Source organism: Onychostruthus taczanowskii, unplaced genomic scaffold (assembly GCF_017590055.1).
Source record: "Onychostruthus taczanowskii isolate IOZ18803 unplaced genomic scaffold, ASM1759005v1 scaffold49, whole genome shotgun sequence".
Lineage (NCBI taxonomy): Eukaryota > Metazoa > Chordata > Aves > Passeriformes > Passeridae > Onychostruthus > Onychostruthus taczanowskii.
Genome location: NW_024502458.1, coordinates 73,767 through 100,844, shown reverse-complemented (window position 1 = coordinate 100,844; position 27,078 = coordinate 73,767). Strand labels below are relative to the sequence as shown.

The window sequence follows — 27,078 nt, the reverse complement described above, 5'->3', positions numbered from 1 at the left end:
AAAGGTAAGTTATTAGATTCTATGCGGGTTTCCTGAGAATAATAATAAAACAGGAAAATAATAAATGAAGTCAGAACGTGGCAGCAGCGTCAGGAAGGGACAAAGCTCAATTTAGTCACTGTGTATCTCTGGATGGGGAAAACAAATCTCAAGAATTTCTGAGTTAATATTTTTTTTTCTGTTGATTCAAATTTCATAGAAGCAAAAATGTCTTCTGTCTGATCTCTTTGAAATTATTGTGACTAGATGAGGTCTTGGAATGAAATCCATGGTGAGTAAAACTGTAACTGCTCATGACTCACCCAAAACTAATTTCGTAGCTTGTGGGGTTATAGGTGTAAGAATACCAATGAAGCTTGTTAGCACTCTTTTGCTTCCATCCTGCCCTCATGATGTCAAGACTGTAATGTTGTAATAATGTCAAGACTTTGTACTGGCAGAGGAAGACTTGGGGGTGATGGTTGAAGACAAACTGAACATGAGCCAGCAGTGTGTGCAAAGCCAACCGTGTCCTGGGACACATCAAAAGGAATGTGACCAGCAGGGCGGGGAATTGACTCTCAGCCTTTACTCCACTCTTGTGAAACCCCACCTGGAGTACTGCACATACCTCTAGTGTCCCCAGTGTAGGAAGGACATGGAACTGTTGGAGCAAGTCAAAAGAAGGGTCATGAAAGTACAAGGGGACTGAAGCACCTGCCCTAGAAAGACATCTTGAGAAAGTGGAGGCTGCTCAGCCAGGGGAGAAAATGTTGTGAGGAGACCTAACAGCACAACATCCTGGTATCTGAAGGGGGCCTGCAGGGAAGCTGGAGAGGTATTCCTTGTAAGGAGCCGTAGTGACGGGACAAGGAGTAACGGGTACAAATTGGAAGAGTGGAAATTTACCCTAGATATCAGTAGAGAAATCCTTTACCGTAGGGATGGTGAGGCACTGGCACAGGTTGCCCAGCGAAGCTCTGGATGCCCCATCCCGGGCAGTGCTCAAGGCCAGGCTGGATGGAGCTCTGAGGAACCTGGGATAGTGGAAGGTGTCCGTGCTTGCCAGGAGGGTTGGAACTGGATGATCTTTAAGGCTCATTTCAACCCCACAACATTCTAGGATTCTATGAAGTAAAAAAGATGACGCTGTTCTCACTGCAAGAAAATGTTAGTGGAGAGTGGAGGGGGAAAAAAAAAAAAGGCACTGGTGCTATATTTGGAGCATTCCTAATTGCACTGTTCTATTTCCAGCTGCCAAAATCCACGCTAGAATTTTAATTAAGGGCTAAAATTGTACAGCAGATCCTGACAACAGGAAACAGCCCTAACAACGGGAAACAGTTATGTTATTTAAATAGGCTTTGAAATAATCAGATTTTATCTCCCGAAGCAGCACTTGGATGAATATTAAAGCTGCTTTTGTTCTGCCGGAAAGGGCTGCGCTTGATCAGCAAGCTCTGGGAAGCCACTGGAGCCAGGCCAGGCAGTGAGTCGTTCCCCGTCCCACACGGCCCCCACAGCTCGCAGTGGGGCTGAGGAGCTGCCCGCGGCCCCGCACACCCGGCACTGCCGGCGGGGCGCCCCGGCCGGGCGGGAGCGGCGCCCCTGGCACAAGATGGCGGCCTGAGGCGCCGCGCCCGCCCCGCCTCCGCCGCAGCGCCGCTGCTCCCCCTACCGGCCGCGGCACCCCCGCAGCGTCGCGCTCCGCTGCGGCGGCCGCAGCGCGGGACAGCGCACGCGCAGCACGGCTCCCCGCCCCTCCCGGTGCGTGCGGAGGCGCATGCGCAAGGGGGCGCCGCTGCGCTGCCCCGGAGGCGGAGCCGGGCGCGTCAGGTGACGCGGGGCTCGCGCTGAGTGACGGGCGGCGGGAGCGGGGCCGGGGTTTGGGAGCGGCGTCGGCGGCCTGGCGGGGCGGGAGGAGGAGGAGGAGGAAGGGTCTCGGCCGCGGCCCCGGCGAGGCGCCATGGCGACCACCGTCACCACCCAGCGGGGCCCGGTGAGTGCTGCGGGAGCGGCGCAGCCGCGGGGCCCGCTCAGGGGTATCTCCTGTTACCGCTCGCCGCGCTGGGCGGGCGAGGCCCGGCTTGGAGACCCCGATGGGCCCGCCCGGCCTCTGCCGGCGCCGCTGCGGGCAGGAGGCTCCGTGTCTCTCGCCCTGCCCCAGCTCCGGCCGCGCCGGAGGGGGGAGAGGAAAAGCCCTCTCATCTTCTGCAGGCTGCTGGGATGCGGGGGAGGGAAGTCTGCCGTGTCTCCCGGTTCCCCGCCTGCGAAGAGGCTTTGGGAAAGGGGAGGGGAAAGTCCCTCCTAACTGCGCGGAGTCCTTGCGGCGGCTCTCCTGCCCGTTCTTTGTCCAAAGGCCTTTCCAAGGAGGGAAATGCTTACACTGAGCCGGAGCTAAACGGCTTTCCCTTGGAAGCAGAGCGCGGCTCGCTGCTCGGCGGGGCACGGTCGGGCCGCTGTCCCTGGAGCTGCCGCCTGAAAGCCGGGACGGCGCATCCAGTGTGGGATGTAGGCGTGCGTGTTGGACGGGAGCTGAGCCGTCGTAAAACCAATTTACCAGCCTTCTGGGAGGTGGTGCTGACAGTTTATTGGGAATATGTTAGTGTCTGGTTTTGCCCAGGGATAATCATACCTCACACCGGGATGTTCTACATATGGGGTGTTACAACATCAGCTTTTCGACAGATGTGCTGTTCCTGTCTGAAAGGATCTGGTGGTCATTGACAGTATGATACTGCTTATGGTGAAATGAGGGGTTTCTGAAAAGCAGTAACTTTACACTGTTGTATTTTATTTTGTAGAAACAGCTACTTTTTTAAAAAAAATTATGCAGCCTTGTAGAAAGAACAGTGAGGTGAATTACTGCTAATCTTGAAAAACTGCACTGCTGTCACTTCTCTTATGACAGTAATATGATAGGGCGTCAGTTTCATTCTTTAGAGTGCCTTATTTGTTTTATTTATCATAACTGCCGGGTCTTTCTTGAATGTTACTCTTCTAGATGTCTTGTTCTAGAATTTCCCAGGTACTCCTGTATAATCTACTGGGAATCTTTTGTTTCCTAAACTTGACTGGCAAAAGGCATATGATAATTTATCTCATGCAGCTTTGGCCTTCTGGGCTTCAGGTTTTGGTTTTTTTTTGTTTTTTTTTTTTTTAATGTGTTGCTGACATTGTTGTACACGCTTTCTTCCTTACCCACTTTAGAGATTTGAATGTTTTCAAATGAATTAATAAATTATGCAATATTAAGCAGGCATTCACGGCTGGGGGTGTTGATATGGTACATTCCAGCCTTTCTTGATTCTTTTCAGAGGGGAAGATAAAATTCTACTAGTTTCTATATACAACTGCATTTCAAATGAATAGCCACTAAATGGTGCTAAAGGATTGGGAACCACTTTTTTCTTTACTGCCGGAGAGAACAGTTCAGTCTTTCTGTTTGAACAAGCAAGAAAATATTCAAGGTTGTTTCATGTGGGTAAGAAACTAAAGTGGGCTGTTGCCAGTCTTATTGCTGCACTTTCTAATTTGTGACACTGCTTACTTGGAGTATAATTAAAATTTCTTATTGCTGTTTAGTTTTTTAGATGAGACAATTCATTCTGTCTGTTACTTCAGATACTCTGCTAGAATACAGATGTCTCTGATCCTTTCCAGGATGTTATGGAATTAGCTTGTTTTCACTTTTGTAATCTTGTATGAACAAAACACCTTTTTAAATCTAAACTAGCTGAATATGTAAGGACTGCTAAGTGATACCTTTTACAAGTTGGAGTATTAATAAACAATTTGACCAGGCTTTAGATTAAGACTGAGCACCCAAAACTTTATATTTGTGATTCCTTATCTAGCCAGTCATATCCAAAATTACTCTTCATGGTTATTCTCCACGATTATCCACCATTCTGGCAAATACATCAGGTCTCTCCAAATTTGATTAAATACCAACCTGGGGCTGCACAGACTTCTGCTCCTAATTTCTCTGATGGTCACTGCTCTTGATGAATAGTGACTCTGAGTTTTTTTTCTTGAGACTTCAAAACTTTTGCAGGCTCTTGTTAAAAGTCTCTTTCCAGCTGTCTTGTAGACTCCTTCAGGGACTGGAAGGTGCTCTGTGATCTCCCCAGTGGAGCCTTTGCTTCTCCAGGCATGGACACAAACATCATATGGACAGTCATCCTGTCTTTTATTTTTAACTCATGCTTGTATACCATAGTTCCTGCCATACTTTGCAGGTATTTTTTACCCCCTCTTTCTTTCCATATGAAATCTGCCCCATTTCAGTTTAATTGTGGTCTCCTTTCTCTTTGTGTTGCATCTCAGAAGACAGCCTGGGTCTGTTTTCTCAATGACCTCTTCACAGATAGTAGAAAGCTGCTACAAGGTGCATCCTAACTTTCTTCTGTTCTAAACAAATCCTCAGCCTGGCCTCACAAGTGCTCCAGCCCTTTTTATGGGCCTTCTTATGGATCTTTGCTGGTCTCCCTGAAGTTCATAGTTTTTCATGTTCTGCTGGGCTGGCCCCAAACGGTCACAGTGTTCCAGGTGTGGTCCAGCAATTGTTTCCTTTCCTCAGCTTGCTGTCTGGGTTCTTGTTGATCCAGTGCAGTTTTCTGTTAGGATTCATTGCTGGAAGTGTCCTCTGCTCATCCAGGTTTTGCTTGCTCTGCACCTCTGTAGAGGTACAGGTAGTCCTGACAGTTGTTCTCCTGTCTGTACCGGTGCCACGGATTTTCCTGGTCAAAGTACAGGTCTTTGCCCTTGTTGAATTACATGTGATTCCTATCAGTGAATTCTTCATCTCTCTAGTTGGTCCTGTCCTCAAGTATGCCAGTCATTTCTCCCAAAATTTAGTGTCATCCTCAAAACTGATAAGGATGCCTTTTGTCTTCACGTTTTGTTGCTGATGAAAAATATTAGACACATAAGTTAGTTTCTGTACAGACCTCTTGAACTGCTTCAGTTTTAACCAGCCTCCAGTGTCATTATCATTAACCACTGAACTTCAGCTTCTGAGCTCAGTGCTTCAGTCAGCTTTTCATCCATCCAGTAGTCCATCCATTCACATTGTAATGATCCTGCTTTGATACCTTCTGTGCTTTCCTTAGTCATATATTCTTGTTTTGGAGAAGGCAGATGGCTCATCAGCTTTTTATTCTTTTATAGCCTGCCTTTACCAAAGCTTTTCCTAATCCATGTTTGGCTTGTTTCCCTTCATGTGTCAAGGAATGTCTTCCAGAAGCACTTGCTCCATGAATTTCTCAGTGACTGAGGTGAAGCTGACCTGTCTGTGCTTCCGCAGGTAATCCTTCTTGCCCTTTGGAATGCTGGGTATGAGATTTGTTTTCTCCTGATATAGGGGAGTTCATGTAATCTCCATGGCCTTTCAAAGATGTTAAAGAGCAGCCTTGAACAAATATCAGCTCTTTCAGGATGTCTGGATGCTTCCTATCTCATACCAATTTTTAATTCAGTGTACAAAGCATAGAATAATAGTTCAAAATTCTGTCATTCACTTTTTCTTTCTTAAAAACAATAAAACCATTTAAAGGAGAATGGTCAGAAATTTTTGAATAGCTAGGTGTTTAAAGCTCTTTGATGTTTTGAACGCGTTTCATGTTAGACTTCCGTGGTAATTGCTAGTGTGGAAACCTTAATTATGGTTCCCTGAGTGTATTGTGTCTGGGGAAATGTTTCTGTAACACGAGGCATTTGTGACTGTGTTTGGCTCTGTGTTAGTTTCCCTCCCTTACACAGGTGCCAGTACTTGCACAATCCATGAGTTGAAGGTTCTGACAATTTAGCTCCCATTCCCTTTATCTCCAACCCTTGTTTCTTCTGATCAGGCTTTTACACTGACCCATTTTACAACTCTCTGGCACCATTTCTTGTTGCATAAGAAGTGGGAAGGTGAGACTGAGACAGCCCCATCCTCAGTTACATCAAATAGCTGTAGAATATCACACCATGTTCAGTTTGAAGAAGTTGAGATGCAGTTTTTATACCTGCAGCATTCTACTGTGAAGATCCACAAAACTACCTCTTTGGTGATTGTGGCAGATGGGAGGGGCAATGTTATTCTGTTTCTAGATAATCCATGTTTTTAAGATGCAATGCTGTCAATAAAGTTTATTGGAAAGTGATTATAAGGCAGGCTTATTTTTAATTTGCCTTCTGAATTGTAGTCCCATCCCTGTCCTGTTGCTAAATGGAAATAATTTTTTGTTCTGCAGCTAGTGACAGAACACGCTTGCATTTCACATTCTTTCTGAAGTGCCATTAGAGGGAAGTGCTTTTGTTTCAAAGTGGTTGTGGAGTAGGATCAGTGACACAAACTTGTCATATATGTTTTCCTTGCTTTTGAAATAAAAACTGTGGTTGAATTCTGGTTACGTAACTTTGTATTTTTAATTCAGGTTGGGAGGCAGCAATTATGTACCTGCTTTTAAATGCTTTGAGGAAGATGTAAATTGACCTGTTTTCTTTACAGATAAGAAGATTGCATGATACTGATTTGTCTCCATCAATATGGTGTCAGCTGATAATTAGTGTAAGAACACACTGAGTAATGTATTTCCTTCAATGAGCATCTGTGAACCAAATCTTAGTCAGAAATGAATATATGAGTGTGTGCATCTCCTCTTCCCCACTCTTCCCTTTTGGAGGGGTTTACCACTCAGATCTTTTGCTAACTTAGTTAACACTAGATGGTCTTAGTTTCTATGTATGTCAGCTCTGCAGTTCTAGGATAAGAGTGTGGCTTTGTGTGAGGTAACTGAATAACCTAGAATCAGCCTAGCTGCGGTAAGAAAACGTCAGTCTCCTTCATGGGCTTTTTCCCTTTGGACTTCAGTACAGAGACCAGTCTGTTTATTTTATTTTAGAACAGATACTGGTTAATTTTTATGAAACAGAATTTCAAAAGTGAAAGCTATTATTAGACTTCTGTTGTGAATGACTTCAGCTTTCTGATATCCAGGTGAAGATGGAAAAAGAGGCTATCCTGTTTTCTGGGAGTTTGACAGAAGGAGCTTGCATAACATGGAAATGGGATTTCAGTATTTCAGCCATCATTTCTGACTGTGGGAAGTGTTTATGATGTCTATTCCTAGAGGTGCTGATAGTACCAGATTGGAAACTTCCTAAGGACCAGGGCTGGAGGGGGACCTCCTGTGTTGTAAATTCCATTTTCTTTCTAATTCTGGGGCCATTTCAGATCTTGCCTAAATAGATTATGTTTTATTTTAAAGTGATATGTATTCCAGTGAGAAGGCTGTTATAACACCATGTCTCATTGCCAGCCAAACTTAAATAAACTTCCTTTTATTATTGACTTCTAGCCCGTTTTTTCTTTACGCTTCTTAAAATTTCAGCTGCTTAGGTTTTTAATTATAAAATTTTAAGGTGCTTGTAAGGAAAACTGATTCCTTTTTACTCTGCTTCCCAACAGCCCAGCAGCAGGCATTCAGTGCTTCCTCCTGAACTTTTCACATAAACTTCCTTTCTGGCAGTGTCTCCTACTGTTGCCAGGATCCTGAGGCTCTCAGATAATCATACGAAATAGTCGTACATGTGATTTGGCAAGAGCTGCAATTTCTGTCTCCAAGATGCAATGTTGACATGCAAATGCTGTGTAATCTTGAAAAGCTGTGTCCTCAAGGCCTGTTTGCTTCTTAAATTACGTTCTGTAGACATGCATCTGCCAGATACATGATTGAGTAATCTTGTTTAGGATTGCAACATGAGAAATTGTGTTGTCTTTTGTCTTCATCAGGTAGACAGTTCTGTATTAAATATGTCATCCACTCTATAGACAGCAGAAATGAATGCAACTTAATTATAAATTTTCTATGACACTTTTTTCCCTTTTAAAATTTTATTACAGACCTTTGTTATTTTAAAATGAAAATCTCTCTACGCGTATTTGAATTCATAATGTTCACTGAGCGTTTAAAACCTAGAAACAACCTGAGTTGTTGAATTAACAAGTGATGGGTAGAAACTTTCCTTTATACTGTAAAGGTAACAGAAAATCCATGGGGAGTGCTGATTCATATTGACTCATGTAACAAAAGTTCCCTACTACTACTTTTTCTCCTGACTCATTGTCATGATAGACTAGATTTTTAATTCCCACGTTGTTTTGAATGGGGTGCAGTTTTGTCACCAAGGTTAGTTGCATTCTGGCTGTGTTTAACACTAGAAAAGCATTAGGACATCTTTATTATGTTGCAGGATTTGGTCCATAGGAAATCTTGTTTTACAGTCTGTCTTGAAGGTGACTGTGGAAGTGACCTTTCAGATGAAAGCATTGTGCTGTGTCTTGGAATGGGAACAATTGGACACAACGTGGGTGATGAAAGAACTGGATGCCATCAGATATCATATATGAATGCGTTGTAAAACTCAGCGGATGTGGCGTTTGTATGGACTACTTAAATGTTTAGATGCAGAGCAGCTTTGGCTCTCTGTCCTACTTTTTTTCAGAGGCTTATGTTGTAAATTATTGTTTCTGAAAAGGAGAGCATTTGCTACATGAGTTGGCGGTTTTGTCATTTAATTAGTTCTTTGTTCATGCTGTCAAAACAAGACTAAATTCTCCTTAATTTGTTACACTTTGACTTATATTCATCTCTTTCCTATTATAAAAGTTTAAAGTCTTCTTTTTTTTCCTCTTTCTTTTTTAAGGTATTTGTTGGTGAGCTTCCTCAAGATTTTCTTCGCATTACCCCAACCCAGCAGCAACAGCAAATCCAGCTGGATGCCCAGGCAGCTCAGCAGCTACAGTATGGAGGAGCAATGGGTACAGTAGGAAGACTCAGTATTACTGTAGTACAGGTATAAATCATGCCATCCTTGTACAATTAAGTAATTTTAAATAATTAATGCAATTTTTTAAATTGGTGGATACAAAAAGATTTTGTGTTGGAATTTGAGTTACTAAGTTACATGTAAATGGGTAGTAATTCTTAAAGGTTTTGATGCTTCATTTTTCTGTACATCAGCATTTTGTCCAGTTTAATGTTGCATCGCCTGATGCAGCGATTTCCTGTAAACCTTGCTATTATAGCACATAATTAAATAAACTCATGAGGATTTTTGCAGTGAACTGGTTTCTCTGAAAACTTCTGTTCAGATGCTTCCTGTAGTTCCTGTACTTAATATTGGAAGACGTTAGTAATTTTGAGGATATTATGGGGAATTGCAGTTCCCTTATGTATTGTTCCACATCCTTCTCCTCAAAACTGTTCTCCAACTAGTTGGTACAAAGTCTTATTGTCATATATATTGTTTTTCCTTTTTTGAACTTTGAGATTCCTGTCTGTACACTTCTCTTAGCCTATCAAGGTCCTTCTGAATGGCAGTACAACAGGCAAGAGATACTCTTCTCTGTTTGTCTAGGAATTTATGCAGGAATCCTATGGAATCTTGGCTGCATATTGAGACATGTTGCATTCTGGATACAAGGTTTGCCGTGATACAGTTAATCTGTAGAAGATGAAAATCTGGTTGAAGCATACTGTATTTAAATGTGTTGATAAAGTATATCAAACATCATGCCTTAATTCTGTTACTAATAAACTGATGGAAGATCAGAAAACATTTCTGGGGGAGTAATTTGCTGCTTTTTTTTCCCTTGCAGATATTTAGGGGTGGTGGTGAGTTTGTCTAAGCACAGCTGATTATTGCCTTTTTTTTGATGAAGGTTTGATAAACTCTCTAATCCCACAAATCGGGAGTATAGATAGTGCTCAGTTTGGATGCCAGCTTTCTTCTTTTAAGTCCACATTTACAATAAACAGTTTGAGACCTTTCTCACCAGCTCTAATGTATGAATTGATGAACCAGCATGTTTCCTGAAGGAGAAAAGGGCTTTTCAAGCCTGAAGTGATGAATGTTACACAGTGCATAGCCTCAACTCTTGCGAGTTCTGTAAATATCTTCTAGGTGGGAGATGCCCTGGGGCACCATGTTTTGTCACTTGTCTTACTATAAAAAGAACTGTTTAGTATAGGTCAAAGAAACAGCACGTGCAAAAAGCCTAACTTCTGCTTGAGCATAGCTGTGCAGCAGTACTCAGTGCCGTGTTCAGGACTGTCATCACCTTGTTTTGTTCTGGTCTTGTGATGTTACAGCAAAAGAATGTTGGATCTCTTCTGATTCTATACAGCATCTGTTTTTATTGGGATGTTAGGCCTTAAGTTGTCCACTGAATTAACTACTGTTAAATGTACATGCTAAAATAAGTGTGTAATCACTTTGAAATGTATGATCTACTATGACTAGTTTACCTCAATTGAACTGCTTTTGCAGGTTGTGCTTTTCAATTTTGTGATATTCTTGAAGGTGCTGGATTTCTGTAATGCATCCTTCAGAAGAACTTAAGTGAAAGAGGACAGGCTACCTATGACATTACACTTGTGATTGTATGTTGGAGATCAGATACCCAGGGAAAAATTGAACTTTTCACTTGTAATCACGTATTTTGTGGTTTGGTATGAAGTAATTTATTTTAGCTACTGTGAAGATGTGCATTTTCTACAATAAATAGGCTAAAAAGGTGTTCTTTTTTCAAGGTCTCCCAGACACTTAATGCTGTTACTGGTTTATGTTTTAATTTGAATGCTGTTTTTGTTTTTTTAACTCTTTTCTCTCTGTCACAGAATTTAATCTATTCCTTTGTTCAATATTTGGTTCTTACTGTGAACTAATAATAATTAACTTCTCAAGTTAATGCCAGTATTATACACTTCCTGGGCTTCTTTTCTTTTCAGGCCAAACTGGCAAAGAATTACGGCATGACACGCATGGATCCGTATTGCCGAATACGGCTGGGATACGCTGTATATGAAACTCCAACGGCACATAATGGAGCCAAGAACCCCCGCTGGAACAAAGTTATTCAATGCACTGTTCCCCCGGGTGTGGACTCCTTTTATCTAGAGATATTTGATGAGGTCAGAACTGCTATATAATTTTTCTACCCCTCCCCATCTCCAGTTTGGATGGAGGTTTAGGTGAAACCTTCCTTGCAAAAAAGGAATGAGTTAGCACAGACTTTTTCTCTGGGAGATAATAAAAATTTTTCAGAATTCCAAAAGCAGCAATTCCCAAGTCTTTCCTCTTCCCCAAGAGTGTCAGAACTGTTACTTTTCTTTGGTAGCTGATAAAGGGGTATTAGCAGGCTTGCCTGCAAAGCAAGGGAAGAAAAAGATGTTTCAGTGCTATTTAAGCTCCTCTTGGCTATCAGAATGCCCTGCAGCTTTGTGTCCTTCACTGTACCTATTAAAAATAGCCTGTTGTACAATGCTGTTTTACTTGGAAATTCTTTGGTGCTATTCTAACCTAGGAAGAGCTTGAAAGCTTTCCCAAGCTTGGAATTCCTGAGAATAAAACTATCAACTGCAGAGTGTGTGTAGTCACTAGGATTTATTAAGAGAAACTAAGAGGCTACAGCTAAGGCTAAAGTCATGGTTTGCCTGGCTTTTTGCTGCCTCTCTCATTGTGTGTAGTAAAGCATGACTGCAGCAGCTGTGTGGTCATTACACAAGTGAGGTTTTTGGATGCTGCTTTGGGGGCTTGGCTGATCAGTTCAAGTGTCTGTTCATTGCTGCTACTGGGAGGCAGATCAGTACTTCTGTCTGCTGGAGTTCACAGGCTATCATGGTAAACAGAAGATGCTCACGTAGTGGCCTCTGATGTGATGTCATGAGATTCACACAGGCTATGATGATGTTAGGATGCTGTATTTCTAGAGTGTTCTGCTTCAGGTCTTCAGTTTCTTGCTATTAAATATCTGCAATCAATCTATAATCCCACTTAAAGTGTCCTTCAGCCTTGTTGAAAAGGAGATGGCCAAATATTTATTGGCACTTCAGTAATTTCAAAGGGAATAAAATTAACAAGGTTAATAGCATAAAATGGAAGTGTTAGTCAAGGATAATTTTAAGTTTGGGATTTCTTTCAGGGGAATTAATTTGGTAATATTTTTCAAATTATATTTCAGAGAGCCTTTTCAATGGATGACCGCATTGCTTGGACACACATTACAATTCCTGAGTCTCTGAAACAAGGAAATGTGGAGGATGAATGGTATAGCTTGAGTGGAAGGCAAGGTGATGACAAGGAAGGAATGATTAATCTGGTTATGTCATACACGGTAAGCCAAGTTTGGGGTGGGAAGGGAGAGAAGCTTCTTAAGTAGTGGGAGGGAGATAGTTTAGACTGAAGTAGATCTGTTGTACCATACTGGTGTTTGTGTGTTTTGGCATTTAAAATAGTTACACCTAACCCTGGGAGTTAGCAGTCCAAAATATTCGTAAAGACTAAATACTTTGTGGTAAGGTGGCAAATGGGTATTTGTCTTGTTTTGCAATTACCAAAATTCAGCTTATTCCTGTTATTGAGGAGTACACTGAGAGCAGGTAGCTGGGTGTGCAGCTGCAGTGAGAGCTGCCGGTTGTGCCCTGGCTGGGGGACATGGTGGGAGCCCCAGGCAAGGGACCATGACGTGGTGCTGATGCTTTGCACCACAAAGGGCACAGGGACCTGTGGCACTGGCCAGGGGACTGGACCCTGGGACACAGCAGGAGCTGGTGAGTCAGCAGGGAGACCCCAGACTGTCTGGGTGCACAGACTGTGAGACTGTAAAACCCAGGGATTCCTTTCTAGGGGTCCTTCCCTAGAGGCAGCAGCTTGAGCTGTTTCTGTGTTACTGCACCATGATTAAATTATTTTAAGGATCCAGATGTCAGAGACACTATGGTGGGAAACCCAGGGCTGAGCTGGTAAGGAAACCCTGTATGATTGTGAGTGTGAGGTGTGCAGGGAGCCAAGAGGGACACCTGTGGGGTCACTGGAGCCACCCACTGCAAAGGGGCCTTGGTGTCAGCAGTTACAGACTGCAGTGGGTGCCAGAGTGGCTCCTGGATGGTCAGACAGGAAAGTTTCTGTAGCATTGTGCTACTACACATATAAAAAAGAAATCCTCACCTAAATGGTACATTCTTATTTCTAGTTTAATAATAATAATAATTTTTTTTAAACTTCATGGAATCTAACAATAACTTTCTCCCCAAAATCTTAAAAAATTCATGTCAGTTTAAAAGCAGAATAATGGAAATCCTTCTCCATCTTAGGTGTTTATTGGGTAGTTGGAATGCTCTTTGAGATTACATTGGTTGTCACTTCCTTTCTCGTACATTTGGTGCTACTGGTCATGAACTGCAGACCTCCGCTGGTTTGTTCAGCAGCTTCTGGGGTGTTCTCATCTGTCACCTTTGTTTCAAGTACCTGTTGGATAACATCTAGCACATGCAGCCCTGAATGCTTCCTACTGCACTTGTCTGTCATCAGAAGTTCCAAGCTGCTTTTCGGCGCACAGCTGGGAACAGATATTCCCTGCTGTTTGAATTCACATTCTGCCCCAGATCTGAACAGTTGTTTCATTACCCCGGGGAGAAAAGAGTTTGTAATTAACCCTGAAAACTATCTCTCTGTTAATGTACTGTTCATAATATTAAATATTTTTCAAGGATCAAACTGAACTGAAATATAACTAGAGTTATTGTGGTAGTAAAAGGGAATGGAGTTAATTTGATATTTTGTTTAAAGGACTGTTTTACCTCAAAAATAGTTTATTTAAATTAAAATTTGCTTCAAGGAGCAGTGTACTGCTTTTAGAAGTAAATAAGAATAAAAATCAGATTTTGTCTAATATTTATGATGAATATGTTGTATATTCATTTCACAAGACTAAGGTATGAAAGCTGATTAAATCTGTATTTTAAAATAATGCATTTTGATAATAACATTTCATCACTCTTTTGAAAGGCGAGTTTGACATGATGTGTGTTTATTGATTCGTGGGCAAATTAATTGCCGTTTGAAAGATGGTAGTTAGTTAGCTTGCCAGAGATTTGCTTAATATAGATTAGCACTCAGCATGGTCATATTGTACTGTAGAACGTGGATTTGCAATGTGATGACTTGTTTGCAAACACTTTTAATTGCTGGCATTTTTTGGCTACTTCCTGAGCTGTTCTAATCTGTGATTTTTCTGTCAAGTCTTTGCCAGCTGCCATGATGATGCAGCCCCAGCCAGTGGTCCTGATGCCCACTGTATATCAGCAAGGAGTTGGATACGTGCCTATAACAGGTATGTTTTCTCTACTTGAAGACTGAGCCTTCCAGATGAAGGGTGTTGCAGAAATAAATACCAAATTACTCCCGTTTTTTCAGAATGTTAAGGAAGCTATAAATGATTTTTCTTTAACCACTTTTCCCATTATATGTTTTTAGGAGAAGAGGGAACAAATTAAGTACAGGTCTGCCTTCAGTCTTGTACCCTGTTTAATAGAGCTGCATGAGTTTGATTAAATGGATTAAAATATCTGTCAAGTTGTGAAGGCTTCTCTTTTTGAGTATTTATTTTATACTTCAATCAGGTCTCTGAATAGTTGTCTAGTAGGCTGCACTTTGTTGTGCTTACTTAAATGGTGGCAATCCATGTCTGAAGCTGTTGTTTGCACTTGAGAAAGTGCCTCAGATGAATTGTGCTGTTGGAGCTGCAGCTTCTGTAGCCCACAACAGGATTAATTTTTCTGTGGTCTTTGAAGATGCTTTCTTGGAAGGGAACTCACTACACAGCATATGAAGTATTCACAGCTCAGTGAATGAAAAATGTTATGGAGCTCTGAGATAGCTATTTTTGATGTATTTACATAACTACAGCAGGTATTGTCAGTGCTTTTGGTTGATTCAATGAGAATTTTGGAGTTGTTGAAAAAGATGTGTTAACTTATGTTTTGTAATTTTTCTGTCAAAAATGAGAAGTTTAAAGTATGTAGATAAGTTTGAATTTGTCCTACTTAGGGAACTGATTAGTTCAGTTGAGTTTGTGTTTCACTTACAGCTCTTAAAACCCCCACTTATTCTGTGGCTGACTATTCAGTAGTATGTGTACTTTCCAGGGAAAGTAAGAGATAAATTCACATATTTTTAACTTATTTGCCTGCAAGTTTATGAATTAATGATAATGTGTGTGGGACATAATTAAAGTGCTGAGGGATGACACAACAGATACATACATTTTATTTTTCTTCCGTAAGACTAGGAGATGATTGAACTTAAAATTCCCTTCACTGTAAAAACAAACCTCATCAACAGAAGGCTGGGTATGTTTAGGAATCATACCTCCTGTTTCATTTTTACAGAGTTAAGTTAGAGCAAAATAGGGAAAAGTTGGGCTGCATACTTTATTCCCTGATGTAAACATGCAGTTTGCTTCATTTTAGGTGGTTTTTTCTGTAGCTTAATTGTCAGGTTTTAAGTCTTGCCAGTGAAGTGCTTTGAACTGGAATGCACGTTCCAAAGTGTGGTTCTGTTGTGGTAACCCAGACCTTCTGTAGTGAACTTCAAACACAGTCATCTTGTTTAGAGTTAAAAGATCTGATAGAAAGTGCTAACAAATTTCTTGAATAGATCAAAATCTTCTTGTGCCAGAGTATAAACAGAAGAAATGCAGCAGAGACTAGTTTCCTGTATAATTGAAATTAGATGTAGAACTGAACAGATAAAACTTACTGAATACCTTCAAACTTGCTATTCAAGTACTGGACGTTCAAATCATGATGTTCTGTAAATTATTTATCATGAGAATATTTTCTATTTGGACAAGTGAAGAAATAACTAATAATTTGCAAGTGATAGTAATGTCTTACCTTTTAGCAGCTAAGATTTTGGGGTCTCTGGTGGAGCATTGCCCTTCTACCAAGATCCAGCATGTTAGTTTTAATTGCTGCTATAATGCTATTCTGTATTCAAAATTCTTGCTGCATCTGTGACTTATTTTTAAAGCATTGCAAGTTCCAACCCTGGATTTGAACTGCTCTTTTGTTCTGGGAAAGCTTGAGTGTATTTCCTTGACTTCATAAATGCCAGACTTTTTACAAGCCTCCTCTGACATACATTTGGTATTTTTTACTCTCTTTAAATATTACTGTGCTTTGTGTTTGCTGTTCTAGAATTTCTGTGGATACCATCAAAATTTGCCAAAGCACTGTGAGTTCTAAAGCTTTGACTTACATACTAATCAATGACCCACTCATAATAATTAGATGGATGTTTAGGTTTGGAGTTGGAAAGTGACTTGGCTGCATAATGCTTTTGTTGTTTCATACATTTAATGACTTAATAAAGGTAATTTCAAATTTTAAAAGGAAACAATAATGCATCTTAGAAGACACCTTGGGGTTTTTTGAAATACTTTCTGTGTATTAAACTAGATGCTCCTTCTGAATTCTGTAAACTCTTTCAGATAGGTGCATGGAAGATGCTGGCCTTCCTTGGGCAACTGAACTGTTTGTGTCTTCTGGGTCCACTCTGTTTGCACATTTTCTATGTAACTGTACAGTGTTTGCTCTCTTCCTTTTGAGACTGCTTCCAGAAGGGTAGTGGACATCAGTATGTTTCTGCTTTGCATATTTGTAGTTCAGGTTTTTTACCTGAGCAGCTAAATTAATGTCAATAAACAAGTTCTGCTTTTCCTTCTGGAGAGTGGAAGAGCATCATTGAATAGTTTATGATATTTGAGATGAAGGGGATTCTGCTGTAGAAGACTGTCAGAATCAAAGCCTTATTTATGATGGAAATGGAGTGGGTGGACTAAAATTCTTATCCAGACAGTTTTAACAGTTGTTAACTGTCCAAAATAACTGTGCTTTAAAGAGAGATGATTAAGTCAAATTTAGGTGTGTCACAAAGGCCAAGCTGTTTTTCTGTAATAGAAAACTTCTGTTCAAAACTAACTTTCTAATTAACTAGACTTCTGATTAATGCTGAAGCAGCTGATTACTTTTACACTCTGTCATACAAGCTGAGGTAAACAGTAGAAACAAGCAGGTAGTCACTGTGGTAAGCAGATGACCACAAATAATGCTCGTTTCCTCACATGTGGTGGTAGATGGAGCTCTGTTAAGAACATAGTATATTCTTTCACTATAGTAATTAATTGCAAAATTTTTTTAAATGGAAAGCTTCTGAAAACAGCACAAACTGTTGCTTAGAAACTATAGCTGCCATAGGTGGTGTATCTGTGGATTGGGTATGCAAAAATTTGAACTTGTGAACCCTGTTGTTGTTACAGAAGTTGAGTTTATCTACCACCTCTTCCCATTTAATTTTCTAAAGATTACTTAATTTAAACAGTTGATTATTTTGATATACTGGTACTTGAGGTGTCTTCTTTTAGTGAACAGTACCAGAGACAGCGAGCTAAAAAATATTATTTCAATAAGCAAGCTGTATTTCTTATTAGCTAAATATTCATGGGATGAATAGGAAACTTGCTTTTACTTATTTTATAAACTCCCATGTTAAAAATACTTTAAAAACCTGTGTGTCTCTGAGTCCTTGTCAGAGTCAGGAATATCACTTTTCATTGAGGCATGGTTGTGTTTGTATGTGCATTGTTCCTTTAGGTGTCCTTATGGAGGATCATGGGTTAGCTTGTGATGTTACTGGTGTTTGTTCAGAAAACTATGGATGTATGTTGTCCTTTGTGGTCTGTAAAATATAATCCTTGCTGCAAACACCTGGTGGTTTACTAATTTTGGTAGCATTTCCCCTGATTGTTACTGCTGCAGAAACAAGACATTTAGGAAACTTACACAGGGTGCTGAAGCAAATTAGCTGAGAGATACTATTAGCATTTAGTTTTTTAGTGTTAGGTAGCTTAGGTTTTACCCAACTGCCTCATTTTATCCAACTTTCACCTTTGGAAGGTAAATAATTAATATCCTTTTAAAAATAGATTAATATTTCTTTCCCATGTCTTATTCCTTTCCCCTTGTCCCTTCATTGTCACCTGTCTTTAGGGCTTGAGTACTTTGCTCTGGGTAAGTTTCCAAGCTCTTTTCTCACTCCCATCCTCATTGACTCAAGAGTCTTTGCATGAACTCACCTAAACAGCTTTGTTACAGCAGGCTGTACAACAAGGTATTGCCACTTGGTTGTCACGAGTAGAACAATTTAATGCCTCTTCTGCAAATTATTAAAGCCTCTCTAACCTGTTGGGAAGTCTTTAAAGGCATCTGCTCAGCTTTGACTATAATGGTTAAACTGATTGCTGATGACAATGTTAATAGATATAATGTGATGTTACGATATTCTTCTGAAGCTGTTGCATGTCAGCGTGCTGTACTAGGTGATAGGATTGGTTTTCTAGAAGAGAAACACAATTCTTGCAGTTGTTTGGCTACTGCACCATTAGTGGAAAAGCAGTAATGTCACGACTTTTGGTAAACTTGAAAGCAAAAAACTGAGTTTTGCAGTGACACTGAGAAGACAACCTGCTAATTGTCTTAAGTCTTAATTTCATTAATGAATCTTTAAATAAGCTTTCCTTTTAAGAAGTGACACTTTTTTCATCAGTGCATATTTTTCATGCATTTCTGTATTACATCCATGTCAAGTTAAGTACCTGACTAGAACCTCTAAAGGCAAATCACGTTACAAGAAATCAATTTTCCTTCATTTTAGACTTCCTTTACTGTGATACTTTGGTTTTGAATTGTGCAAAGTTGCTGTGACACCTCTATCTCTGATAAAAGCATTGGTCTTCAATCAAATACATTCAGAAAATTTTAGAATGACTTCTTGTGAGATATGATATAATTTCTTGATGCCCTGAATTTCAGAAAGATGCTGTAGATAAAACTGTTGCGGTTGTCACAACATATTTAGTCTATTCAGAGCAGTGAAATTTTAGCATTTTCTGTTGTTTCATACACTTAATTTTTCCAGTACTTTGCAAAGAAGGAACATTTTAAAAAATGAGATGGTATGCATATTTTAGTATTTAGTATTTTAGTGAGATTTTTCCTAGAGCAAATATCATTAAGACCTATTTTGTTTTTTTGAAAAGAGTTACAATTTCTTCATTTAAATGAAAGAATTCATGCTGAGAAGGTTCCTGAGTTTACTCTGAAAGAGTCTGTGGATGGGACAGAATGATAATGAGTTAAGAAATTAAATATAGGGCACTTGACTGAAAAAGAAAATAAAATTACAAGTGTGTAATGCCTTGTGTGCAGCTGGAAAAAGCTTACCCTGTTAATTCTGCTTTGATGCTTTCATTGCTGCTTGTAGCACCTGACTTGCTATTGTTTCATGTATTGGAATGTCACTGCTTATGCCAGCATGTTTGCCATTGCCATTTCACTGAATTGGAAAACAATGCTCCATTCTTCTGATTTATAACATGTACCTAATATCTGGGAGTAACACAGGAGTTCACAGTTCCACTGGTAGTGGATTCTTACATTGTTTAGTTCCAGTTTTCACCTGTCAGTGATAGGAAGTTTTTTAGCTTAAAGAAGCTTTTTACTGAAAATTGATAATTTGGAAGCTTATTATAACTTTCTCTAATGACTGCATATATGTATCTGTTTGCTAAATTTCAGTGCATAGTTCTTTAAATTTATGCTTAAGTTTTACTTTCTGTTTTGTAAATCAGAAATTATGGATGCTTTTAGCCTGAGTGCGGAAAACCCCAAAGTACTCTTAAATTGGTATTTGTATAGCTTGAATGTTGAGTTTAATTAAAAGTAAGCATTTATCATGGAGGTATTTATTAAAAATCTGTGATACTAACTCCATTTGTGTGCAGTCTTGTTGTAGACAGCATAAGCTAAAATTATAAGCTGAGAAAATGGGTTTTGAAAATTCTTGGTGAGAACCAATATGGACAAGAAATTTCTTGTGTCTTAAATTGATTATTTATATTGGAATTGCTTTTTGAGTACTGCCTGTCCAGATGTCTGACTTCATGATTACCTATTTTTGATGAAAGCAGTAAGGAAAACTCTGTTCTAGTCTTGATTTTATTTTGGCACTGATAAGATACTGAAACAGTATTGGTAAGCTGTAGGATGCTGTGGTACTTGAGAAAAGAGCCTAATGTTTAATTTGGATTAATACTTTAAACTGACCTCCTGTATTAATAGTTCATACACTGTTTAGGCTGAATGTTGGATAATATTAGGGTGTTGATGACTTAGTAAAAAATCTTGGGAAGTTTGTTAGAAGTAAAACATAACTTCTGTTGCTCAATTCTTTCAGGTGTTTTGCAACTTTATTTTTTTGAGGCCACTCATCTTCTTATGCCCCTTTTAAGTGCCTACATTGTTTGTAGGCAGCATGAGGAATGAGTTGAGGTTTGTTGAAGCTCTGGAAGAGGCAATGCAAAATGATGCTGTGCAATTGAGTGAAGTGTATTTGCAGTGCTGGTGAGGACTGCACAGTGGTTTGCCTCCAGGGTGTCTGATGGGCTGTGTGTTGAAACACAAAGTGCCAGACAGAATTCTAGGGACCATGGTTCAAAGGTTATAAAAAGCTGTGGAGCCAGGGTTTATGGTGTGCAGACAAGGTGACAGATACCTGTAGTAGAGGTGTGATGCAGATGGCTGGGCAGGAATATGGTTCCAGTGTGCAGGTAACAAATTTATGAGATTATAACTCAGTATAAACCTTTTTGAGTAGATGCAGCCTGTCTGTTAGACTTAAAAGCTTCTAGGTTCCTTTTTTTTCTTCTAATAAAATGTAGGATGATTAAAAGGGGAATTTTAAAATCAAAATTGAAAAGCATAGATAAATAGGTGTTTACAAATCAGTAATGAATCCCTTCAGATAGGACAGGAGTCCAAGTTGAGGAAAGAAATAGAAAAGAGTGTATCAGGTGAAATCCTGGGTGCAGTGCTTGCAGTCCAACTATATTCATTCAGAGTACCTTGGTCAGCCAGAGTTGATGTTTAGCTCATCCAACCTTGAATGTAAGTTATAATGTAGCATTTTTATGCTGACAGAAAAAACAAGTCACTGGGATGCTAAAACATTTTTACACATTAAAGTGAGTATAGACATTTCTGACTGAATAGTTAGAGTGAAGAAAATCTTGAAAAGACAAGGTAAGTATTGAAACTGCTCTTTGCTCGTTTTTTGGATGTTAGGTCTGAGTACAAGTAGTATAATATAATTGCAATATTTTCAATCACATAGGTACTTCAGTCATGTTAAGAGAGATGAGGCTGCAAAGAGGCATTCTTGAAAATTATCTTGGTTATGCATACGCTTTGTTGTTACGATTTTTGAGCAGTTAGTCAGAATTCCGTTGAAGAGAAGCAGCTTCTGATCTACTGCTGGATAATATATGAAAGCTGGTTCTCAAAGAGATCTTATTTTGAAGATGTATAATGGTGATGATGCAAATAGTTCATCCTTTGTTTAACTTGCAGAGAAGTAATTAAGGTCATATATAGAAAGCAAACAGGCAAACTGAAAACTGTAAAGGAAGTTAGGTGTTCAAAGAAAATGTGCACTAAATTAAAAAAAAAAAACCAAAACCAACACTCAGAGAATCTTAAAAAGTGTGAAGCAATAAAGTATGTTTCTGACAAAAATTGGTAGATCTCCCATATATGGGAATGTGAAAGTGTTAAATTATATGTTAAATCTAAACTGCTTATGAGCTTGAGTAACAAAGCTTTTGAAGATCAAATGCGTAAAAGAAGCAGAAATTATTTATTTTAAAGAAGCAGAAAACCTAGAATCATGTATGTAATTATGTAATGATAAAGACATAAGTATGTAAGGCAGTTCATAAAAACCTAGCTGGAATGGGGGACCATAACAGGTGAAGGAAGTTTTGCTTTCTGAGGACTGGAGGATAGCAAAGTAAGGTTTAAGTTAAAAATATTTTTGAAGTAGCCATTTTCTCTATTGTGTAGAATGATTAAAACCCAGGAAGACTAGAATGAGCTGCTTTGAAGCAAACAGGTAAATAGGTGAACTTTAGGAGGAAATGGCATGGTTGTGTAGGAAAAGCCTGTATGTTAAAATTCGTAGGTGTTTGAGTATACAAGAAAGAACAGTGTGGTCTGTGTATATCACCTTCTCAGCTGCATTTGTAAAATGCTATTTTCTAAGCCTTCTTTCTATCATATGATATTCTGATACAATAAAGGTAATCTCGTGGTTTAATATCCATTTTAAAAAGTTGATGAACAAATAAAAATAGATGATTATTCATCTAATGAAAGGAGTTGAATCTGATGCACCTCTTTGGTGAGGTGCATCAGATAACTTAAAAAAGTGAGAGGACTAAGACAATTTGTCAAAACAAGAACCCTTAGTTTTCTAAGCCACTCTGACTGCCACAGGTTGCAGAAGGATCTCATTGTAATAAAAGGGAAATAAAATTATTTATTAAATCTGGTGTTAAAGTATGTGTAAAGGATAATCTTAACTAATCCTAACTAATACTTCTTTGGTGACAATTTCTCAATTTTGTCAATACTGTACAGGAAGGTCTTCGAATTATTGTAGGCTACTTTATAAAAATATCAGGTGAATAGTCTTTGAAACAGTGCATAAAATGCTTGAAAGCAGATAGAGAACCGATACTAGAACTTTATTCTGTCTAGCTGCAGGTACTTCTCCTTGCCCTACCTTAGAAATTCTACAGGAGAACTGCAGAAGCTAGTACATAAATGAGTGAGACTAAGATCATCAAGGATCTGAAACTATAGAGAAGAAGTGAAATACACAATTTTCAGAAGTGATAACAAAAAAAATGTAGATATCTACTATTATCTGTTTTCAGTTTTATACTAAACAAAAGGTAGTGTTTTCAGCAATGGTCTTAGTGATAGATGTTCTTATGTGATGAAAAAGGGATTTTGTCTAGTTATTTCTTTTAACAGGAATAGGAATACTCATTTTCTAAAACTCTGTAAACTGCCAGTGCTTTATTTTACATGGATGTACAAGAAGTTAATGAAAAAGGACAGGTCAGATGAATTTTGTCCTCTGGAAGAGAGATGAACAAAGCAGTCTGTGCCCCTAGAGGTGTTGCTCTTTGGCCACGTAGTGACTTTGAAGGCTGGATGGAACTTAAGCCTTATTTCTGTGGTCCAGTCTTCTTTGCTTTCCTTTGAATTCGCTGAAGATTACATTCATTGTCTTTCTGAATATCAGCTGTGTATATTGCTAATATAAAACCATTTTTTCCATCACAACATACATAAATACACTGGGAACTAAAATAAAATACAACCACACCTTTCTGTGATGAGCTTAGTGTTTGATTAGTGAATTATGTGTGAACTGTTCAATGCAAGTTGTACCTGATTTTGAACAGTACCTGTTGCCATACTGTAGTTTATAACATCTGGAATATAACCTTGGGGTGAGAACCTGCTCCAGAAAAATAATACCAGTGTAGGTATAATCTCTACTATCTTCTTCCTCCTCTGGAGTGCATGTTAAAATAAATAAATGCTGAAGTTGGTGGGTTGGGACAAGTCATGAGCTGCTTTTGTCTTCAAAATCACTGGATTTTTTTTGTTGTGGGTTTGTTAATTTTTTATCCCCCCCCCACTCATGTATGTTTGGTGGCTTTCTTTCTTCTCTTTTTAACCTGTAGGGATGCCTGCAGTCTGTAATCCAGGCATGGTCCCGGTGGCAATACCACCTCCTGCGGTCAACCCTCAGCACCTGTGTAACGAAGAGGACCTGAAATCTATCCAGGACATGTTTCCCAACATGGACAGGGAAGTAATCCGCTCAGTGCTAGAAGCTCAGAGGGGGAACAAGGATGCAGCTATCAACTCCTTACTTCAGATGGCTGAAGAATCATAGATGCCCACTTCCTGTATAGTCCCTGTCCTCGATGCCACTTATTTTTACTTGCCAAGCCAGGGATTTAGCTAGAGGAAGAATTTCCCAGCAGCTTTCTGTTAGTGCATCGTGTGTGACAGATTGTACCCCTTTTCTCCTTGGACAGTTGGATCTTCTTCTCTTTCTTTCTCAGTCTGTACATACTCAGTTTAGCTTATCTCCTACCATAGAGCAGTGAAGCATCTTTACTATCAGCTGTGCCCTGTGTGGCTATATTCTGATGGGATTGGGAATAATGCTGCTTTGTTTCTTTCTCTCCCCCTTTTCATAAACTTGCTTTTACAAAGTAACTCTATGCAGTACAAGATTTACTAGTGTTTGTTAGATTGGGAAAAAAAAAACTTTCCATGGAAGGTTTGCTGTTTAAATACAGCTGATTTGTTAAAAGTATTTAGGTTTCAGCAAGCAGCCTATTTTCCCCCAGAAATTAAAGGAGCGACCCTTTCTTATCCTGTGGTGTTTAGTTATTACTAAATTCTAATATTCACACATTTTAGATGGAAGATTTTTAATTTAATAAGCTAAATTTCTTAGGTTGTACTGTTGGTATTTGTAATTGACATCTTCAATTCAATCTAGTCATTGGGCACTAAAGCAATATATTATCTGGTGTGCATTTGGGGCTTTGTCCTCCCACATAGTATTGTTATGTATCTGTAAAATCTTAGGAGGTAATTTTTAACTCATACAGTATGTATTGCTGTAGCAGAGAACAGGACTAAGCCCCAATGTACTCCTACAGTTAATTGCACTCTATTACTTCTGCATTCCCATGGCTATTTCAAAGGTTAAGTGCAGAAGTACAGATACTTATACCTGGAAAATGACTGAAGCAGTAAAAAATTATTTGAGATGTTGTCTTACATTAAAAAAAGCAGATATTTATGATCTGGTTATAAAGCTTCTTTCTTTATACCTATGTTTCAGCAAAGTTATTGCTTTACATTAGTGGGAAAATGATTGTATTTTTCCTGTGATAAGAAATAAGTACGAAAAGTAGCTTCAGGGTCTTAGAATGGCATTATGAATTGCTCAGTGACTTGTTGGACTACAGCTGCTGTAGTCAGTTTATTATTATTTGATGCAGATGGAAATAAAATTCTGTGTGAGAGACAATTTAACATATCTGAGTTACAGTCTGATCCTCAGAGGAGGTGTTTGTATTTATTGTTAGAGTAATTTTTTCAAGTAAGAGTTGATTTTGGAGCTGCAGAACCATACAGTTATGCACCAGTTACACCTGTTGGATGAAATTCTGTGGTGTCTGTTTTTGTAAAGTAATGCACTTTAAATAGTCTGCACCAATTTATTTTTCCAGTGATGTGCAATGTTGTTGTTTGTCTCTTTAATGTTTGATTTCAAATACTTTCTACAATAGCCATAGACCTTTATATTTTCAAGAGTTGAAATGAATGTATGCTTGAAATCTAGGCTCTTGAGTGATTCATGAGAACATTAAAGCCAGCTTTGGAATAGGGAATGACAACCCATATTGTCTTCTTCACCAAAATTTATTTTATGTTCTATGCTCTAAATATTTTCTTTATTATCTGATGGAAAGCAGATTTTATCCCCCCCAACCTACATTCAAGTAGCCTTTAGGTAGCACTGGCAGTAGAACATGAATATTTATTTTTTTAATCATTAAAAGTAATACTGAAACTTAAAATACACCACCAAAAATCATCTCAGTTTCTGACCTTTTAAAGCTGTCTTTTCATAATGTACAGTTTTAAGTTTTGTTATGAATCCCTTAACATCTTAAATTTCCCATTGAAAGCGTAAGTGTCATTGAACATCCTCCAGTTGGATTTTGAATAATAAAATTCAAGGCTATAGTTCTGTGTGCTGTAGTTGTAGAATTGCCATGCTTTTGTTTTCTAAAGTCAAATGGGTATTCTTCAATAAACTAGTCTTGCCCCTTCCCTACAATCATGGTAAATTTTGTGATTGATCAGGTGTAGAGGCATTTGGTCTTTATAAAAGCAGAGTGTTTTGTGACATCATGACCCAAAAGGATGAATGTTGGTGAGGATTTAATGCTTAGATACCTCCAGGAAGAGTCCTGTGCTCTTTTACATAGATAGTATGAATTGCTAGGGATGGAACAATTCAGGGAAAATGTACATATTAAATTTTTATATTAAAATGGTGGGATTCATAATACAGCTTTTCATAAAAGCAAGTGGTCATGGTTCAACTTAATGGCTGGTAAATTGTACTGCATCCTATTACAGCTCCATTTCAAGTGCAGAACAAAACCATCTTTCAGTCCTAACTGCCAGGAGGGGTAAGTGCAAAAGTTAAGCTAGCCAGGTTTATTCATAAACTGACTCTGGCCCTCTGAGGGAGACTCCTGTTCTTAGAGATATTTTTAGTGTGTATTTCTTTTTCTAGGCAAATGTTACGCAAAACAGGGTACAAATATGAGTTGAAAATAGGATATGTAGGAGCAGTGTGGCCAGTAGATGGATTTCATTATCTTAAACGATACTTAAATATTGTTCTGTGGATTTTTCGTCTTTATTTAATTAAGCATTAGAGATGAAACTCCGACATCACTATGTGCTACTTTCTCTTGTTAAAAAGAACAAAGTGATCAGCCTATTCAGCTTTTCAGCATACATATCCCTCCAGTTGAGCTGTTTGTTGTTAGGTTTGAATTGGAGAGAAACTCAAAAGACAGGAAGTGTTTACTTATTTTAGGGTCTGTGAAATTAAGGTATTGGAACTGAAAGTCTGGTTTTCTATTTAAAAGAAATCATCAGTCATGATTGTAGCTTTTGAGAAAATGCTAATGGGGTAATACTGTGTTTGATGCTGCTCCTCTGCTCAACAGCTTCCAGCAGCTTGGAGCTAAAGCCAGCTGTGTAAGACAGGCATCTGCTAAAAGTTAGTGCTCTCAGTATAGTTTGAGTCCTGCCAAGAGCCTCAACTTGCTAAAGGTAGGAACATTTTTTGTCTAGCTAGATCCTTGCAACTTCTCTACTGCTCTTTGCATCTGCTGATGGTACTGAATGGGTTTATTTCCCCCTTATAAACATTATTGCCTGTTTGGTTGATATGTAATACCCTACAGAGGATGTTGTGTTGCTGTAATTATTCTGAAGACATTGTTTCTCTGTATTGAGGTCCAGTGTCCAAATATGTTTCTTGCACTCTAAAGTACATTAACTTTTTCATTCTAATTTAATAAATGTACCATCTGAATGAAAGTGTATTATGTCTCTGTTGGAGAGCACCACAGTGTGAGTCTTTGACTGATCTAAAATTCAGGTATTGGTTACTGTCTTCTATTTAGTGTTGAACATTGGTTGGCAAATTACACTGCTTCTTAATGGGAACAGTAACAGTAAA

At 39.0% G+C, this 27,078-nt stretch overlaps 1 protein-coding gene across 2 annotated transcripts; it reads left to right on the top strand.

Annotated features, from left to right (window-relative positions):
• Positions 1-1,728: 1,728 nt before the first annotated feature.
• LOC121341492 (toll interacting protein) lies at positions 1,729-26,936 on the top strand. 2 transcript variants are annotated; one of them, XM_041415016.1, is made up of 7 exons: positions 1,729-1,978; positions 8,674-8,823; positions 10,761-10,943; positions 11,993-12,145; positions 14,053-14,143; positions 17,862-17,882; positions 23,468-26,936. In XM_041415016.1, the coding sequence occupies exons 1-7, from the start codon at positions 1,946-1,948 to the stop codon at positions 23,680-23,682; spliced, it is 846 nt and encodes a 281-aa protein (XP_041270950.1). In that variant the 5' UTR covers positions 1,729-1,945; the 3' UTR covers positions 23,683-26,936. The 2 variants fall into 2 exon arrangements, with proteins under 2 accessions (XP_041270950.1, XP_041270951.1); XM_041415017.1 differs by lacking the exon at positions 17,862-17,882 and having other exon boundaries at positions 1,823-1,978.
• The last annotated feature ends 142 nt before the right edge of the window (positions 26,937-27,078 follow it).

Bases quoted from the DNA above. Each gene is read 5' to 3' on its own strand.
- LOC121341492 (XM_041415016.1), top strand. From the start codon at position 1,946: ATGGCGACCACCGTCACCACCCAGCGGGGCCCG. The intron at 12,146-14,052 runs GTAAGCCAAGTT...TTTTCTGTCAAG, and splicing joins ATCTGGTTATGTCATACACG to TCTTTGCCAGCTGCCATGAT. The intron at 17,883-23,467 runs GTAAGTTTCCAA...TTTAACCTGTAG, and splicing joins GCTTGAGTACTTTGCTCTGG to GGATGCCTGCAGTCTGTAAT.